We start from the raw sequence: 20,278 nt of genomic DNA, 5'->3' as shown, positions 1-20,278 counted from the left end.
ACAGTAGGGAGATACATCAGTATGGGCCAGACAGTTTCAGATCTAGCCTCTCCCAACCTCTCCCATCTTTAAAACAATAAGAGAGAAAGTTAGTTCTGCTTCTCTCGTATTGTTTTAAAGCGAGAGGTAGAAGAAAGTCAGCGCAAGCCAGAGTGGCACAGGGGAACACGGGGAGAGGGAATATAATGTGGAAATAGCAGATCTCTGGTAAAAAGAGGTGTATAGGCTCCATTGTGCCAGGTTCTAACTGAGCTGGAATCAATTGCTTTAAGTAGAGATACTTTTATTCTTTGCATTTATTATACACACCATGTAACTGAAACAATTTTTTAACAGCTTGGAACGTACACTCATCGTGACTAAATGGTGGTATACGTTGACTTTTTTTCACCTATGGCTATCTTCTACCTTTTGTATTTCAAACAATATTTACAGCAATTTAAGAAGAAATTGAACACCGCACACACCACCATAATACCTTAACAATTAGTGTAAAAATATACTTTGGATGTGGGATTTTCAGTGCTGCTGCTGGTGCAGTTGAATGTTTCATATCACCACTGTCATCACTGGCCCTAGCCTTCTAAGGGTTATGGTTCCCTCGTCAAATACTGGGTAAGGGGACAAGTGGGCCAAACTCCGAACAAGGCTAGTGGTCCACAGCTATGCTACCAGCTCTGTAAAGCTGTGCGGTGCTTTGAGCTAATGCCAATAACAGCATTCTAACTTGGTTACAATGACAATGTTAACATGTTTGGTAGGGCTGGGCAATATCCATCCATCCATCTTCATCGACTTATCCGGCATGGGGTCGCGGGGGGCAGCAGCTCCAGCAGGGAACCCCAAACTTCCCTTCCCCGAGCCACATCAACCAGCTCCGACTGGAGGATCCCGAGGCGTTCCCAAACCAGGTTGGAGATTTAATCCCTCTGCCTAGTCTTGGGTCTTCCCCGAGGCCTCCTCCCAGAAGGATGGAAATGCCTTAGCATTGAAATTGCAGCATAGGTAGACAATATGTAACTGAAAAGAGTGTCTGCAAGAAAGAGATACCCATAGACGGACAGACGGATAGAGAGAGAGAGAGAGAGAGAAAGAAATGAACTGATGTTGAGAGTGAAGTTGTTTTGCTGTCGATTAGTGACATGAGCTGCAGGGCACAAAACCACTCACAAACTATTGACTGTTAACTCGGAAGTACCTCACCATGGCCTTTTACATTCAGAGTCCTGGCAAATAAAACACACACATAACCCCACGGACACACACACACAGTAGGGAGATACATCAGTATGGGCCAGACAGTTTCAGATCTAGCCTCTCCCAACCTCTCCCATCTTTAAAACAATTAAAAGAAGGCAGAAGGCATCCTTACCAGATGCCCAAACCACCTCAACTGGCTCCTTTGACGCGAAGGAGCAGCGGCTCTACTCCGAACTCCTCACAGATGACTTCTCACCCTTTGTCTAAGGGAGCCACCCACCTGAGGAAACCCATGTTTGTTGCTTGTACCCTGGGCAATATATCAATATTATATTGACATTGTTATGTGAAGCTAGATATCATAATGTACTGATCTGACTTGAATGGTGTCTTTTTCTGGTTTTAAAGGCTGCATGACAGTAAAGTGATGTCATTTTCTGAACTTTCCAAACTGTTTTAGCTGTTCTGTTATTTGCCTTTAGCCACTTGGTCATTATATCCACATTACTGACGATTATTATCATCTTAACTCTCAATGTGTACATATTTTGTGAAAGCACCAATAGTCAACACTACACTTTTGCCACAATATCAACATCAATGTATTTAGTCAACAACACTGGGATATATGATTTTCTACATATCAACCAGCTCTGATGCTTGGCAGGTAAAATGTTTAGCATGTAAGTATGCTAACATTTACTAATTAGCTAAACACAAAGTACAACAAAGTCAGGGATTACTAAAGTCAGTAGGATTTCAACCTCTGGGGACCATTAATGTCTTCACAAAATAGTTGTGTTGTTGAGATGTTTTGGTTTGGACCAAAGTAGTTGTACAACCTACCAACAGACCAAACAACTGACGTCGCCAATCATTTGGGCCAATATCATAGCTAAAGAACTGGGCCCCTGTACTCCCATCTGCACATATGCAGTTGAGCTGCCGTCATACTAGCTCCAAGGTTGCAGCTGGTCCCAAGTTTGACTCAGAAAAGAGATGAAACAAGAGAGCCCGAACAATCACAAAACATTCCCCAGGTCAATGAAGGATGATAAAGCTGGTACAAAATCCTTTTTAGTATTCCTAATGAATGGAGTCAGGCTTTCTGCAGCAGAAATTCAACGTAGACTGGTAACCACCTGCATTCTGCTGATGTAAGCTGAAATATTTATGTGAAAAGTACATAACCCTCTCCTTGTTGACTCATATCCCCGATTCTGCATTTGTCCTCCTACATGTTTGCTCGTTTATAATCCTTCCGTCACAGAGGCATTTTATCAGTGCCCTCACATTTGCCCTCCCTCTTTGGTTGCATGTCCTGTTGTTGATCTCTCAATAAAAAATGAATGTGCTTATTAAACAATTCCTGCATTAGAACAGCAGCAAAATGCTTTACGTTTAAACAAATTGTACCACTTTTGCTATGTCATAATAAGTGTTGAATTTATTAAATGCCTTTGAATTCTGTATAATATCTTGGCCTCATGCCAGTACATCAAAGAATTCCCTCTCTCCTACACACTGTAGCTGCATAAAAGGAACAGGCCCAAAGCAATCAAATCAAATTTTGCTGGAATTAAAATGCATGTTACCAGCTGTGACTGGTGTCCATTTCTCTGTCAGCACTGAGAGAGGCGAGAGACAAGTATCTTCATCTGGCTGTTACTCATCTGTATTAGCCCTGGATTAGCTGAATGAATTAGCCTCTGATACAAAGCAAAACGCAGCTTTTCAATTACTATACACACGGCTCGCACTCTGGGGATGGGATAAGGGGGGGGGGATGCTGAAATTGCACACATACTGTACAGATTTAAGCAGACGAGCACACACACACACACACACATACACACACAGAGCACACATACACTCATACTGTTACTGGGATTAAAAAGGCATGGAACAAGTCTGAGGGTTTGTTCTTATGCATTTACTCATTGCCTGGATTTAAACATTTAACCCTCACTACATCTTTAAACTGCCCATCTGTTCTCCGCCTCCACTCTTCTTTTCTAACTGTGTGAAAACAATTCCACATAATGCCATTCAAGCAGGCAAAATAAACAAAAAATTGAAAGCAAATAAAGAAATAAAGACAACATTGTAACTAAGCAACGAAGATAGACAGTCCTCTATGATCCACTTTTCTGTGCGGTAAGAAGAAGAGGAGAACGCAAAAAATAGGTCCTCTGATTCTGTTTCCTCATTTCAAAGCGCCCATATTATAAGCAAGATATGGTATATATGCTTTAAAATATTACGCTTTAATATTTTAAAGCGCCATATATACCATATTATGCTTATTTTTAGGTTCATAATTGTATTTTCAGCTTGTACAATAACAGGTTTACAAAGTTTCATTTTCATTGTTGCGCACATTGCTGCAGATCCTGTTTTTCCACTGTGTTTGGGTCTCTGTTTTAGCTCCAGAGTGAGACATCTTACTTCTATACTATCTTTGTTGGGAGTTGCACATGCACAGTAGCTAGGTAAGATCCCATCAGGTAGATAAGTATTTCTCCAACTTTGGTCAGTACAAGCCAGGATTAGCTGGGAGTCTTCTTCTAAACGAGGGCACTTGTGGAGGACCTGCAGAACAGGGACATGGAAGTAGTTCTTTTGGAGATTATGGTGAACCAGTGTGTGTCGTAGCAGTGTTTTTCCATTGAGAACGAGCTAGCATGCTACGGTTAGCCACCCCGTCTCGGCTAGCAATGTAGAAAGCCGTGCAGATTTTGAACAGAACAGCTTACCCGGAGACTGAAGGCAGAGGACATTCAGAAACGTGCATCTCTCTCAAAACAGCATGGGTGCTTTTTTCCAAGTTTGTATGCATGTGGAAGCACCAGAGACACAAAATAACACCTCATGTCCCAGAAAAGATAGAGAGACGCTATCTTATGAAAGGCAGCCGACAGGCAAGGCTGATGTGCTAACATTGATTATCTCTGTCGGAGTTGCAAAGAAGTCAAAGAGGTAGCAGTCTTCACTGATAAAACTCTTGATGGCATCAACATTTCAATAAATGCTGCACCATTACAAAACATTCCCAAACCAGCAGCAGAGAGGAAATAGTTAGAGGCAACACAAAAACACAAAAAGATGCTGATTTACTGAGATGTTTTTTGTGTTTCGCCCTTTTTTTCAAAAGGACAAGTACTCTCTAAGCCTGTGACAAACAATCTATGTGACACTTTTAGAACAAATGTCTCCGAAAAGAAAAAGAGTGTTTTGTAGACAGATTTATCGGGCCTACAAGCAAATGGAGCTCACAGTGCTGGACAGAGGGATAGAATATTTCAGGCTGACCCAATTGGCGAGTTCCAAAAAAACACTTTATCGGTGGGTGGAAAGACTGAAAAGAAGTGAGCACATAACCCTAATAAGTACTTGTCACGCAATTCCAAACACAATCAACACCCAACTACTGTGTAATAATCACATGAAAACCCAGGAAAGCATAATTACACCATGTCAAGCTGCAAAATCGTGTTGTGTGAAGAAGCCATGCACTGTTGGAGTTTATTGCAGCAGGTCTCCTCGCCCAGAAACAAGTTGAGAACAAGCTCAGGCTTTAAAAATGCCACCATTAAAATTCCTATCCTTGTAACTTCTTTTATTTCTTTACAGGCAACTGCCTTATGCCTACTAATTAAGGCATCACTTCTTTAGTTTGGGTTCAAGCGAAAAAGCCGGACATTTCATGGGAAAACTAGTTACAGTTAAGTACATGTGGTTCACAACCGGAAAACCAAAAGTCTGTTAGAGTTCAATTATACAAGCCAGTGTCAGTGGTGAGAGTAATGAAGTGGTATTTCTGGAAACGCAATCAGAGATTGACCCATGGTATATGGTTCGCCGAGTGCTTTTTAAACAACAGCCGCTGGACAGCTTTGACATGTTGCGTGAGGGTTCAGAGGCTGCTTTGCCATAGGGTGTCCAGTCTCTCCGCATCGCTGTTTGTTCATACATGGCATGGAAAGCAAGAGCCTATCAACATTAGGCTGACAGAAAAATGCACCAAAAAAATGCACTTTATTTCACTTCCTGTACTACATTCTCTACAACCTAAAGCTAAACAATCTGCTTGTGTGAGATGTATTTGTCTGTAGGTTGCTTAGGTAGGTTGACATGTAAACTTACTCGGTGGGACGTAGGAGTGCAGTTTTGCCCAAGCGGAGGATGACGGGTCCTCGAGGGTTGCGGATCTTCTTGACATCTGTACTCTTGAGCAGGGAGAATCGCCTCACCAGATTGAAACCTAATAACAAATGGCATCGATCAGCACCCACACGAATAACACTCAGAGAACAATATGTGTCTGTTTGCCAATTCAAGCTGGAAGTCTTTTCACCTGTGATATTTTGCCTGGCAGCCTGGGGAAACTTCCACTCATCCACTTGTAAGGATGGGCACTGTTCATCTGTGAAACCAACACATACATGGTTAAGCAAATGGAAATTAAGTCAGAATGTGGGTGCGAAAACAGCTAAAATCCTAACCTGTACAATAGTTTAAGCAGTCATAAAATGTCAAGAAGAGCACATCAGACTTTGAATGGAAGTCATTTCAAATGCAACCTTTTACACTTCTGCCGGGTGGAATGGACAGAGTTTGTGCGGGACAGAGAAGAAGAAAGTGCAAAAATTCATGCGTTTGAGAGTAACGGAAATATTGATCTGGAACAAAGAGAAGTCGAGTGGAGTCGGTCAGGGTGAAAGAGAGTCAAACAAAAAGTGTTAAACACAGAGAGCAAGATGAAATGAGGGCAAAGCTGTGCAGAGAGGAAGACAGCCTCGTCTGACAAGTTGTCTCGCACCATGCTTGTCTGTCGCGGTAGCTCCCGTTTGATGGATATGTTCTCACCCTGTCAGGGGAGGTTACAGAGAAAAGTGTTGCCTGTCAGAGCGGCCTGCCTCACTACAGAGGGGAGATGTGTGATGTGAAGAAAAACTGGACTTGTACAGGTAGACATCGACCCTGTGAGTCGCTCTGATCCACAGTTAATTGATCTCTTTGGGGCTCAAGGACCAATGCCCTCGAGCAAGATGTTCTACAGGGCAGTCTTTTTACTAGGACTGCAGAGAATGTGAAAGCAGGTTGTGCCCACCGTTAACCACAAATAAAACCTAATGATTTTCTTTAAGCGTGTGTTGCTTTTGGTAATATTTCAAATGATTAATGTGAAGCTGAAGGTTAGATATTTTAATTCAACCTCATTCAAGGCTAACTCATGCGCACCATGTGGACCAAATAAGCGCAATGATTTATATAGAAAAGATGATGGTGACTTTTTTTAAACAATTTATTTTAAAACCAGAAACTAGTTTAAACTGCATGCTCTATGATATTAAGATGCAAACATTAGCATGCCTGGTTAATTAGATAAGGTAGCTAAGGTAGCTATTTCCTGCTACCTACGAGGTAGCTTTGGTGTCGGAAACCAACCAAACAGCAACTGAAAACTGATAATAATAAGTCAATTAGGTCTAAAATTAATATCGACTTTTGGTTTTTAACTATTTATTCTACGTCACTGGAAGGATTACTGCCAGAAAGCACCAAAGGCTAACTTCTCCCGACAGCCCTTTACACTGTTTTTTGGGAAGTTTAGCTTTAGCCTCAGTCTTTTAGCAATATAGCATGTGTTTTCACACCTAGAATTTGTTTGCTCTAGTCCGAATCAGTTGATGAGTTTGTTAACTTGGAGAGGTTTCCTTTGGGTTTGGTTGGAAAAAAACAAGTGTACCAAAATGCGTCATTTCATTAAACGCAAGAATGTTCTCTCCTCTTACTGGTCCCATGTGTCTGGGGTGGGAGCAAGAAAAGAAATACAGGAAGAAGGTCCTGTGTTTTGCACTAGTGCATGTTTCTTTCAACATTTCCAGATAACACACAATGGCTTAAGCAACCCATTTTGACTGATTATGTTGAAAATGCCTCAGCTGTGCAAATCTTCTGTGTTTTTTGTTGTTTTTGTTTAATTTTTTGGTGTAGTTGTTTACTTAGTGGTTTTTAAGAGGTCAAAATTAGGGCTTTATTCTTTGCTCCATCAATCTCTTGCTGTATCTTGTATGTTCGATAAATTCAATAACGATATGTTAAAAAAAAAAGAATGAGCTGGAATTACTAAAAAGTCAGACAAAATCCATGATTGTCAGCTAGGAATTTGAATGTACTTTTATCCCCTCCCTTTACTTATGTGTGCAATCAAAAAACCATGTTTTGAAAATTGCTGCAAATTTCATGTAGTAATTCTGTCACCATTATCACTGAAACTGCATGTTCTTTGTGAGAATGAAAAAGGCTTGGCAACAGTAACCAAGGAGAATGGGACTTAGCTAACGGTCAATTGTGTATGCAGAAACATAAATTGAAGATTGTTTGCTAATTCGGATGTGGGATTCGTTGGAAGCTCACTATGTCTGTCGATACGAATGAGTAACAGACCAAAGCCTGAACAAAAACAGCTTTCTGGACTCCAAGATAAAGCAATGTGTTTTGTGTCTCCTAGCTTTTGCAGATTGATCACGTCAGAGAGTGCACTGGACACACCGTCTACGCAAGTGACTGAAAGTCACATCAAAACAAAAGGAAAGAGCCTAATGTGTATACATGAATGATAGCATCCAACAGACTTTAATTAAGGGTTAGAAATTTAATTTCATGGAGGCCGGGCTTAAGAAAGAATTAAATCCCATTCAGCGCTTCATCACCTTTCTTCAAGTCCATCAATTGGCACCCTGCAGCTTTCTGCTCATCTACAAAGACCGTTTTAAAGCACAGCACATTTCTGCCTACAGTGTGCCATTCTCTTATTGCTGCCTGCAAGTAGAAATCAAGGTGGAGAAACGAGATGTCAAACAGTGTGGCAGTACGCTGACAGAAACTGAAGATGAATAGTCACAGAAATTGTATGACTTGAATGTGACTTAGGAACAAAGTAACAAAAACAGTGGAGCGTACGGGAAGTATCAAGCAGTCTTCGGAGCCCTCAGATACTGTTGCACTGCTTCTATCCTACTGTACATCCTTCCCCCCCACTCTCTCACACACACACAAACACACACACACACACTCACACACAGAAAATCTTTCATGCTGTATTTATTACTTGACTGGTCCATTTTGAAACCTCCCGTTATCGGCTGACTCAGCACACTCTCTGCAGCCTCACAAAGACACTGCTCCCTTCACATCTCGTATCGCAGGTTTTTTAAAGACAAGAGATGGTATGATCTACCTTTTGTTGAGGCTTACTCTATTTTGTGTTTTGTTTTTCATCACCGTCCCTTTTCCATCAGACAGAATCGAGATGAAGGCTTTGTCAGGAGTAATCCTGTCTAGAGGCACGCGAGCAGCATTATGAAAAGTCAAGCAACAGAGGAGAGGAAAAGGTGGAGAGAGGAGGAAGAAAAAACACACAGGAGAGCAGAGAGTGGGTTGTTTTAGGTGTTTTTTCTTTACCCTAAAGACTGTGTTGTCTCTCCAGTGGACATTTAAGGACATCTCAGACCCAGTTTGTCAAGCTCATGCTCTACATTGTATGACTTTGCTCAACTTTCTTCAGTCTGTTTTTTTTTTATTATGCTCCATTTTTTTTAAGCATGCTTAGTTAACGCAACATCTTTTAGCATCTTTCATACATCGAAGTTAATTTGCCAACTTGAAGAGTTGAGAACATGTTGCAGTAAGCTCAAAATATAGCCACGGCTGATGAAGTCGAGCTAAAGCTAACAAAACGCACCTTCTACGATATAGCTTTAAATCAAGATTTATAGATTTTCTTGGGCAAAATGGTGGCAAGTAACCAAGCTTTAAACACAACATTGAAATATCAATATATTATAATGTTGAATTTGGGAATTTTTTAGCAAACAGTTTAAACATCCTAAAGGCAAAACTAGCATTTATTAGAATTTGTGTTTCTGGCCACCATGATAATAAATCAAATACTCACTCTTGCTTTAACTCTGTTTTGGTTTAGCAAGCTGTTAGGTAGTTGCTAACTTTTTCCGTCACTTGGTGGTAAATTCTACAATGGGTTTATCAGAGCTTGTTTTACTGTGAACTGCGGCAGCTAGAGTAAGAGAGCTAAAGCGAAATATGACATTGAAACAAAAACAGTCAAGTTGCGGCCAACTAAGTAAAACAAGGAGCTGAAGACGCTAAAAACTTTCAGATAACTGAGAGGAACAGCAGCTGGCCCATATTTCACTCTGGGTTTGTCACTATTTATCTCACATTATACATTGCCGCCTGATCCAATGCTAATAGAAAAATATAGATTTAACATAAATGCTTTTCAAAACCCATGGGAAAAGCTTGCTCAGGAAATGAACACGCTCAGTATGCAAATGGCATGCTCAACATTTAGAATGCATGTGTGAACGAGACGTAAGGCTGATGCAGCATAACTGAAGATGACAAAACCAGATAAGTCTCGGGCAGCATTTGCATTTAGATAAATTTAATTGGTAAATAACTTTTAAAGCTAAATGTTGTGTTTACTTGCGAGACTGTGAGACCTTTGCTCATGGGAAGAACAAGCTATTTACACATAACTCAGATGATGGATGATATTTTAGTGGACCGTTGCGGACTCAGGCACTTGGCAGAGGACATACAGCGGATCTTGAACCCCATTTCCTCTCAAGCTGTGATCAAAGGAAAGAGCTTGCTTGTTGACAAGCTAATTAGCACGTAGCATAGAGTGCCACTCCAGGATCCTGCTAGCAGCTGCATGTAGCCTTAAAGAGATTGGATGGTCTTGGCTGGGTTCACTTCCTCTTTGATGGGTCGGGTTTGACTCGTGCCAAAGCAGGTAATGATTCTACGACTACTGGCAGTCATGCAGCACACTGCTGTGAGTGTTCCCCCAAGTTTCCATCTTGCCAAAGATAGACAAAAAAAACGAAGGAATATGATTGGTCTTTAGTGAAGTAAAACACTACGTTTCGATGTACAGTAGACAAACTTACATTTAACTGGGAAGGTGATAACAAATGAGAAATGTAGATGATTTGATTATTATAAATGCATCAATATACGGGAGGTAATGGAATATAATGGAACACCAATATGAATTAAGCTTAGCATTAGTTCCTGAAAGTCACAGCCCAACACCAATCACAGCCATTCTCACATCAAGCCAGTCCTTCAATGTCTTTCTTTTGGCTCATAATGGGGTTTCCTGTTTCAGCTTAGCATGCTACTTGGCTGGTCCAGGGAGCATTATCAAGAGCGGAGCCATAATTGCCAAGCCTAACTGTATTTCTATTTGTTGCAAAAAATCTATTTGTTGAATTAAATCTATAAAGAGAGGGTTCCTAAGTAAAATTCATAATCAATTCACTATGCCAAAGAGCAATGTAGTGTCAACTCAACTCTAGCTAGTCCACTCTAATGTGACCTTTCTTTCATCTTTCAAGATATTTAACAAACTTTAGAAGGTTAAAGAATCAATGGCCATATTTACCAGTGCCTTACTATAGCAGAACAATCGGCGCAGCATTTTCATTAGGTAGAAGAGATCCCAGAAGAAGGTGTTGGGTGTGTGTTTGCAATAACAGAGGATATGGTAGTTATTGAATGTGGTTTACAATGTGGCATTCCAAGATAATTGGACTGGGCTGCTGATCAGCAGAAAGTAAGACTCAGAAAGAGTCTTCCAGGTCCCGGGGCTATTAAACACAAGCAAGATAGGGGACAGGAATGCTGGGTGGTGTAGTCGATTTAACATTAGGATTCAATGTCGCTATATGTAAGGTTAAAGTGTCTGGAAAAAAATCACAAACGGAGAGGATGATAAGAACCGAAGAAGGGTTTGACACAGAGGGGGAGAGTGTGTCTCACTTGCCTTCTCAGGGAAATGAGACAGACAAGAGAGAACATGTATTGTACTGTATTTCCTTTTTCTTCAGAGATAAAACTGCAGCACAGAGGAGTGGAAAGACTTAAAACGCTGTACTTGAGAGGGATGAACTCATTCATGTTCCCCTTTGCGGGCCTCTGGGCCACACTCAAAGCACACTTAGAAGCACACACAGACAGACTGGACTCATGACACACATTCACAAGCTTTTCACAACAATAAACTGAGACAGTACATGCAGAGGGCTGTACACTCCTCAAATAAGATTGTGTCGTTTGACAAGATGTCTGGCAACCTGTGTGTTTGTGTGTGTGTGTGCATGGTGGGTGTAAATGTATTGGTAAGTGAGGCTTTATTAGACAATCAGAGAAAAATGGCGAAAGACACTTAAAAGGAAATTGCTTCTTATTACATGTCAGCTCCAAATGTTCAACATTCATTTGACTGATCACATTTGTCAATTGTTGCTCATTTGTATGCACTGGGCAGTCCTGAGATGTGACTCAATATTGCTTTACTGCATTGCACATTTTTTTCTGCAAAGAGTAGAGACATAACAGGACAGGTTTGTTCATGAAGTAGCCACCCTGGAGCAGTTACAAGTTTGAGTGTTTTGCTCAGATTTATTCCTATCACATCTGACAGCCTCTCTCCCCTGTTTATTGGTTTACATTAAAATAGACCCCTCTTTGATGTCCCGTCCCAACATCCTGTTTCAGATGGAATTACATCAGATTAACAGGTACACAATACAATGTTTGGTATAAGGGGCTACAAAATAAAATCAGTTCTCAGCGTAGAAGCAAAGACAGCGTATAGGATATTTACTACACTTAACAAAAAGCTGTACCCCTAACCAGGCTCTGTAATGTATGTCTGTTTCTGCTGCTTGTCTCCTCTAACTTCTGATTCTATGCAACTGAGCTTATTACAGTTCATTGGCACCTGGAAACATACAACTTAGCTCAGACAAAGACAGAGGGAAAGAGTAAAAACAAATCAATACACAAATCCATTACTTCAGCCTGTGTAGGGTCTGTGGCCCACCAAACGAACCCATATTAGCAACACTTTACCAAAGACAGGGAATCTCAGAAATTTAATACAACTATGGGGACTAGTTTCTCTGGCGGATACACTGCAAAACGGCAGTGCAATCATCCAGCTCGACTCCTCAACACTAGTTTTACTCAAACCTGATTTCCTGCTGTAATGTCAGCAAATTACCAGTAAGTAGAGATTTGGATGAGTCAGAGGAATGTGTGAATGTGAGAGTGTGTGTGTGGTGCTTGCTGTGACAAAGTGGTATAGCTGCACTCGAGAAAGCACTTTCTTCCAACCACTGGGGGAGAGGACTCAGGGGAGCTGCAAGCTGACTCAGTCTCATCTGAAAAGCTCTGACTAGGGTCTCCCAAGAGGGATCCCCTCCTCCACAAAGCTCCCTTCAGAGCTCCACGAGCCATGGAGGATCGTTGGCCCCCCGGGGTGATATCACAGAGCCTACCCCTGACAGTGTGATGAGGGAGTATGACAGCTGGGGATGAAATAAATAGATAAAACGCACGCAGACGCTTACACACATTCTATCTAACACACCAACAGACAATTAAACTCACAACATGCTCACATAGACATTCAAAAAATGTTTCTCCCATACGTATACACAGAAACTCTATGAGTGATGGCTCATGAAAAGGAACACAACCGCACATGGTAAACACACGTGCCTCCTTGCCACAGCCTAACCGCTCTGCCACCAGCATGAAACACACATAAGCTGTAATTACAGTCCTTTTTTTTGTAGCCTTGGGCCCCATCACACACCGGGCGCATGCACTGTTTGTCAAGCCTACAACACCAGATAGAAAAAATGTGTCTTAGTTATAACTGTGAGAATGGATTTGTGACTTTGTCTTTTTAGCATTTAAATGAAGATACAGGGACTCTTCTGAGGAACAGTTAGTTGAGAGAAATAAGTCTTTTTTGTGGCCTTTATCATTTAGTATTTTTATCCACAGCTTCATTTGTAAACAGTTTAATATAAAGAACTTCACAGTGACTATAAATGTAATGCAGTGCTTTGATTTTTTTTTACATCCAATTTGGAATAAATGTCAAATTTTTAAATTGTGTTTTGTTCGACATCTTCGGACATTTTTTTCTTGCTGTGATTTACGTACTGCTCTCACATGTGTACGGTACATATGAAAGATACAGCTAGCTGCTTGTTAGCTTAGCATAAAGTCTTAAATAGAGGTAAGCTGGCCCGGTTACATTTGAAGGTAACACAATCGGCCTACTAGCAGCTCCCCAAGTAACCAGTTACATTTCATTCCATCCAACCAAAAAGTTAACAGTAAATATAACAAGCCCTGGTTTTACCTGCTGTTTCATGTTATTATTTTTTGTAAGGGGGGGGGAACAAAACCACGGCGCATCCAGGCAAACAAGTCTCCCCTGGTCTTTGACCACGGTCGGAAACAGAGCAATCAGGAAAGGTTAACACAATACACCCACCGCCAGCAGGTGGGTCAGAATTCCCCTCAAGTTTCAATAAGTTGTTGAAAAGTCTGTCACTAGCGCTAAATGACAACTGTGTTACATCCAATGTAGCTACTGTCATCTATTAGCACCTGTACCTTACTACAGACTGAAACATGGCTGAGTAACACATACAGCCGCATTGACTAAAATACCGGTAGGACAACAATACTTTACATGACTACCATAACCCAGAAAAACAAAGCATGGACATATTGATGAATGTGTCAAATTAAATTGGTAGAAATGTACACTAAAATTATCTTGAATGCACATTATATGAAAGGCAGATAATCCACACTAACGTTTTCCCTGGCCTTCATTTGTCCATGTTGACCACGCCCCTGGCCACTTTCAGAGGCCCGCCATGTAATGGACTACCGGCCTTTATTTGAGGAATTACGGTATGTTATAAAGCAAGACATTTTATTTATCTTTTGTTATGATTTCAGTTTTGATTCCAGTTTCTTTACAGAAGAGGGCAAAGTTAGCTGTAAACGCTGACACGTGACATGTGTGTGTATGTGTGGTGTGGTGTGTGTGTGTGTGTGTGTGTGTTTGTGTGTGTGTGTGTGTTTGTGTTTGTGTTTGTGTGTGTGTGTGTGTGTGTGTGTGTGTGTGTGTGTGTGTGTGTGTGTGTGTGTGTGTGTGTGTGTGAGACGCTGATACCACATATTTAGGTGTGTGGAGGGGATTGATTGAGGTGATTGTTTGCACACCAGATGTTTCTTCATTGAGAACACTACAGAAGAAAAAGACACTGAAAGACTATTCTTCTTTTTCCACAAACTTTTTAGTTTTTTGTTTGTTTTTTTTGTTTGTTTTAACAATGCATAAGAACTACTAGAGTTTACATTTTCTTTTTTTTCCAAAACATTCCAGCAGGGTAGAGGAAACTCACCTTGCTCTGATGTCAGCGTGTCACACGATCCAAAGCTGAGGGCCAACAGAGTCAGAGATGAACAGAGAAGCCACATGGTTTCAGTCCACCGAAAACACCTCACGTCACCAGCTGATGGATGAACAAACAGAAAAAGAGAAAGTCAAAAAAGTCAAATCCTTCCTACATTCTGTCAGAAGGACACCCAGACTGCTCACTCTGCCGACAGCTGCACATTATGCTTGACTCTTAAATAGACATTGATGTATATTTATGAGTCAGTCACAGTTGATGTGTTAATTATGAGGTATGATGCGGGCTTTGTTAGTGGCATATGAATTAACCGGAATGTGCTTCATTAGGGAGTGTAACTCTATAAAATCTGATCATAGTCATTATCCTGTCCATCTGGTTGGCCTTTGACTGGGCAGCTGCTACACACACATACACACACACACACACACTCACACAAATGTCTGTGAGATGCACATAAGTGCACACATTCACATGATTTACATATCTAGGAAAGAATTGTAAAAGAGAAAGAAGAATGTGCACATGCTGACACAAATACCAAGACAACAAAACAAAATGCACACACAGAAGTCAAATGATTTACATGCAGGCTGGTTGGTCCTGAGTCAAACTCCCAGGGGCCAAAACTCGTCTCACAACACATCTGGAGACTATTCCACTGGAGTCATGCTTGTATTGCACCAGATGCTTCCACGTGGTCCGACAACAACCAAACACACACACTCCTGCACAGATTCAAATATTTGCCACGTCTAAATAATCATTATATTCAGAGTCTCTACAGTCCCCTTGCCTAACTGCAACCCCTTATTCATAAACGCACACAAGAATGCACGCACACAAACACGCCAACACCGCCTACTCCGACTCACATAAACACAACCCAGCTGACCTGGACTTGCCCTCGGCATGTGTGAGGAGCCTATAACTCTGCAGTGGTTACAGGTACAGCAGGGCCCTCAAGGCAGGCAGGCGAGCAGAGTGTCTCTGAACGCACACCTGTCCCGTCTGCCAGGAGAAATGACCCCTACTCTCCCCTGGGGGTACACAATGTACCTGCCCAGCTGAGGACACTGTGTGAATACCATCTAGCCTGACCTAACTTCCTGCAGCTTGCTGCTAACAGACATTGTAGTGGATTATGGTGTTTCAAATTATGTTCTGAAATAATATGGACAGCTTGACATGCTCTGCATTTTGAATCATGCATTTCATTTTGCGTGCTGCTGACTCAAGGTGTAGTTCCTTCCCTGGATTTCTTCCAAATTAAAAAGGCCAGGGTTACCATTTTATGAAAGGACAATATCTTTGCAAGACATTGTATAATCTAACTGTGGCCCAATTCATCAGTTTGCACAACTGTTGACAACTTGGTCACTTTTATGTAAATGTAGCTGTGAGCTAAACAGCAAGAAGAATAGATTAAAACAAAGTTTTCCCTGCAGTTGGATGGGTGGAAGGTTAATCAAAGCATTAGACGGCTGAGTTTGAGCACTCTAACGCTGAAACCATTATTATAAGCTTCATGCCACATGATCACAATAATAAGAAAGTTGACACAGTACATAATACATACTGCATCACAGTCCAGAGAACACAGTATGAGGGAAAAGTTACAGCTCATTGCTATTATTATCTGGCCATAATCCAAAACAATTTAATAGTCTCCCAATATGTGTTGCTATGGTTGTCTCTGTTTCTTGCAACTTCAGCTGGCTACAGCAGATAAAGGCAGTACGGGGTCATGTCGCTGGACTTGGCCGCTGGGTGGGCTATGAGCCCGGTAAGCCGGGTCGCGAGTGATAGGGTCACTGAGCACAAAGCTAATACAGTAAGGAAAACAATGACAGATTGGAAAGCCTTCCAGCACCAATCTCCTGGAGACATGCGCTGGCAGACAGAAATGGTGACCAACATTAACAATCACAACGCTCATCATTTTTCCCTGGACCGCATTTTTTAAGACAACAATGTCTCTCCATGGAAGGTAAAGACCGGCTCAGTAGTTCTAGGGGTCATTTAGGTTCTAGGTCCAGACCTATTGAATGGTTTCTATTTTCAGTACAGCTACCAGTTCCAGTACCTTTATGGCTCGGATACATGGACAGGCGCTGATATTGTCCTATTTAACAATGGGGGTAATTTGTGCTCAATGCTTAGCAATTTTGGTTGTCACACATTTCATCATCCTTGCCACTGCTTACAGATGGAACAACAGCCTCAACACAAGCCTGTTTAGAGGAACACACACTGACACAGTTAAATGAAACATGTCCTCTCTATGGCCTGACAAGAGAATTGCTTATTAGCCACCGAGTCATGGATGATTAAACAACAGTGAAAACGTTGCCCACTATTTGGACTCCTTTCCCTCTGTTTATATGGCAGAACCCAGCATAAATGTGTCTGCCATGTAACATTTGAGGGTTCACTGCCTTTCCAGCTGTCTCTTCCAGCATTCTTTAGCAAGAAGATTGACAGACAGTTCGCTCACAGAGTATCTATTTCCAATTTAGCCTGCTCACAGTACAAACACACACAGTCCAGAGTGGTTTGGGTGTTGGGCAGTGGAAACAACCTCCTGATAGGACTGTGGGGTTGTGACCCTGAATGATTCTCCAGGTTAAGTCCTCTCCCAGCAGAGAATGTGTAGGAAATTCCACTAAAAGTTTACTGGAATGCAGCCATAAAACAGAAGTCCTGCATAAAAAGTGGAGGGGTAGATGCATACAGTTACGTAAAAAATGTGCATATACAGTACATCATGTGTGCAACAGAAGACAAAAATGGCGGAAATACAAGGATGTGGTCACAAAGCCAGAACAAGAATACTTTCTCAGACATACAGAAAGATATTCATGAATATAGGCTAAAAACACAATGATGCAGGATATTGTTACATCACATACAGTAGATCACTATAACTAGATGGCACACAAAATACATTTGAATAACAACAAAGAAAAGAAAACTAGTTCCCAAATGAAACTGCTCACAGCCAGGTCTGTGGATTATTGTGAGTAACCAGGTCATGATTTCTGGAAATAGACATTGCTGTTGTGTTTTTCAAATGTGCATTTTTGGCACTTTTGAGCATTACAAGCCGGGTGCCATCTAGTTCCATTATATTCGACAGAAGGCAAACATCTCAACAGCCAATATATTCAACAGCTGGCAACTCACACCAAAACAATCTAGACTAATTAATAGCCCTATACAGGTAAGAGGGAATCATGTATTTTTGAATTTGGTGTGAACTGCTACTTTCTGGTAGGAATATTAATGTTTGTTACAAATTTCTTGGCAATCCAACCAATAGTTGTTAAGACAATTCACTCAAAACCATTAATGTAAACCTCCTGGAGGTGATAGTGATGATGTCAGAGCATCACTTCAGGCAGTAGACTCGTCCTCTGGCAGCCATGCATGTCTGTGCCAGATGTCCCTGCCAATCCATCAAGTACCTGTGGAGATTTTTCTGTCTGGACCAAAGTGATGGGCCGAGTGAGTGACACTGCCATCCCAACAGGCGATGGATGTTGACAACAGTCAGTATGCTGCTATCTTTTCAGGCACGCCACAGAGTTGTCTTTGCCAGACAGGAAGTATCGGAGCATCTCTGACAGCCAGAAGCTTCTATTTACTGTGATTCTCATGTCATCATGAACAGAAGAACATGTCCACGTATAATCAAGGCTCTTGGATTTGCTTCAGGCCGAACCTGAAATCGATTGCAGGCCTGTTACAACAAGGAACTCTGAAGGAATAAAATGAATTAATGACGTCCTGAGGCTTTGATAGACTCTGCAGATATCCACTGACCGGGAGCAAAATAACTCTCAAACTAGCGAAGACAGTATCCAAAGCTGTATAACATTTAAAGAAAACTGTGGCAAGTTTTTACTAGTCTTACATACTGGGCTGTGTTCAGGCCTTGAATAGTTGTGAATGGGAATCAAGCCAGCACAGTTGCAGATTGAGAACAAAAGGAGGGAGTTTTGAATACGTACAACGCTCCCTCTGCTCATGCTTGCCTCAAAGTTCCACTGCCATGGACATTTTGGTCCACTTACAGAACTAATGATGTAAAGGGAACTGGTTGGCCTCAAGCCCATTCTATCCATGGCTGAGTCAATCTGCAGATGAAATGCTAAAGGCTTACCATTCCTGATAGCTTAATGTTCACTTCATTGCTGACCAGAATAAGCAAAGAGTCAAGTGGATGATAAAATGATCTGTAGGCACACAGTACAGGCTAGAATTAGAAAAGCAGTACATGAAACAGATCCTGCATGGCCCACAGCTAAATACTGCATGTTCCGCCTGCAGCAGGTTAAGTGAGCAACACTTAATGTGCAGTTTAATTCAAGGACACCAATTTGTTACATTTACAGGGCTATGTTCCCCCAGGGTCTGAAGAGGAAGCAGTACCTGTTACTGCAAGGAGGGCAGGAGATACTGCAGAAAACAAGTTTTATTTTAAAGCATTTTAGATTATCTTAATATCTAAGTTAAAATGACCCCTTCAACAAAATATATCTGCTGGTTACTGAAGGTGAAGAGGCAACAGTGGAGAGACTGACACATCTCATAAGAGAAATATATCATTTTTCTTAAGTTGCAACAGGCAACTCTGAGCTGTTCCACATTTGGCAGGGAAGGAACCACACTAAACTTTCAAGATGTGTAAGCAGACAGGATGCAAAAGGCAGCAAACAGGGGATGGCTGGGTAATGAGGAAAACAGACGATCTGTGGCATTCAAGCTTCCTCCTCAGCACTTTTCCTCCCCCCCCCCCCACGTATGGAAGCAAGATAGATAGATTTTGGACACTGATCTCAGATCAGTGCAGTGATAGGCTCAGACATTACTTGGCCTGAATGATATGCATGTTGCAGATCCAAACACGGCGCTGCTGAGAGGCTTTTCCGTGCCACAGGGGTTGGATGCAAGCCACAAAGATGTACAGTAACAGCTCAGCCCATGATGTGTTGTAGCCTATAAGGCCTGGCTTGGAGTATGAAGGGAAAATCAGCTTTACTTCTGCAAAAAGTTTCACGCAAGCTCCAATATAGAAAAATGTGTTAGGACTGCCCAGCAGATCGAACTTGATCCCCAACTGGGAGAAAGTGTGTGTATCATACATGTTAAGATGTTTTATACCCTAACATTATATATGTACAGTATATGTATATAACTTTTCTTAAGCATCGCTGTGATAATCCCATTGGATATGCACTGTATCTATAGCGGCTCTATAGTGATTACATTGATAATTATGTTATGATATATCTGTAAAGTACGCTTATAATATCCCCATGTGATGTAGTCTACTGTATGCCTGTTGCAAGACGAACATATAGCCTGCTGCAAAAGTTTCAGCATAAAGCTCCACTACCTTTCCTTTAAAACTGACATCGTTTTGACACATTACAAGCAACACGTCTATAAAAGTCCACAAAAGCCATACCTTCAACTAGTGATAAATCCACAAATTTGCGACCACATTAATCCGGAAATAATCGGTGATTGTATCCAGGGGACTCTTGTGGGGCGATGCAAATGCAGTTTAAATGTAATCCAGGGCGTCTTTTGTCCCGTTGTCTTTCTTTTCTTGAGGCTTCTTCCACGGAGAAAGGAAAGAAGAAGAAAAAAGTTGCTGCAAGATTGTCCGTGTCCAACTTTTCCCCTCCCCTCTCACCACCGCTGCTGCACAATCCAAATCCCAAGTCTCTCTCCCTCTT

At 41.5% G+C, this 20,278-nt stretch overlaps 1 protein-coding gene across 2 annotated transcripts in view; it reads right to left on the bottom strand.

The window, feature by feature from the left end:
- col16a1 (collagen, type XVI, alpha 1) overlaps positions 1–20,268 on the bottom strand; it is an 81,570-nt gene extending 61,302 nt beyond the window's left edge. For both annotated transcript variants that reach the window (XM_034892072.1, XM_034892071.1), the window contains exons 1-4: positions 20,005–20,268; positions 14,520–14,630; positions 5,558–5,626; positions 5,347–5,464 (exon numbers count right to left, since the gene is read on the bottom strand). In XM_034892072.1, coding sequence (XP_034747963.1) covers positions 5,347–5,464; positions 5,558–5,626; positions 14,520–14,595 — 263 coding nt within the window. In that variant the 5' untranslated portion in view covers positions 14,596–14,630; positions 20,005–20,268. The remainder of the gene's footprint in view (positions 1–5,346; positions 5,465–5,557; positions 5,627–14,519; positions 14,631–20,004) is intronic.
- Positions 20,269–20,278: the final 10 nt, after the last annotated feature.

The sequence above is a fragment of the Etheostoma cragini genome, chromosome 14 (genome assembly GCF_013103735.1).
Source record: "Etheostoma cragini isolate CJK2018 chromosome 14, CSU_Ecrag_1.0, whole genome shotgun sequence".
NCBI classification, from domain to species: Eukaryota; Metazoa; Chordata; class Actinopteri; order Perciformes; family Percidae; genus Etheostoma; species Etheostoma cragini.
Note: the sequence above shows the minus strand (reverse complement) of the source record. Positions and strands in the feature narration are given on the sequence as shown.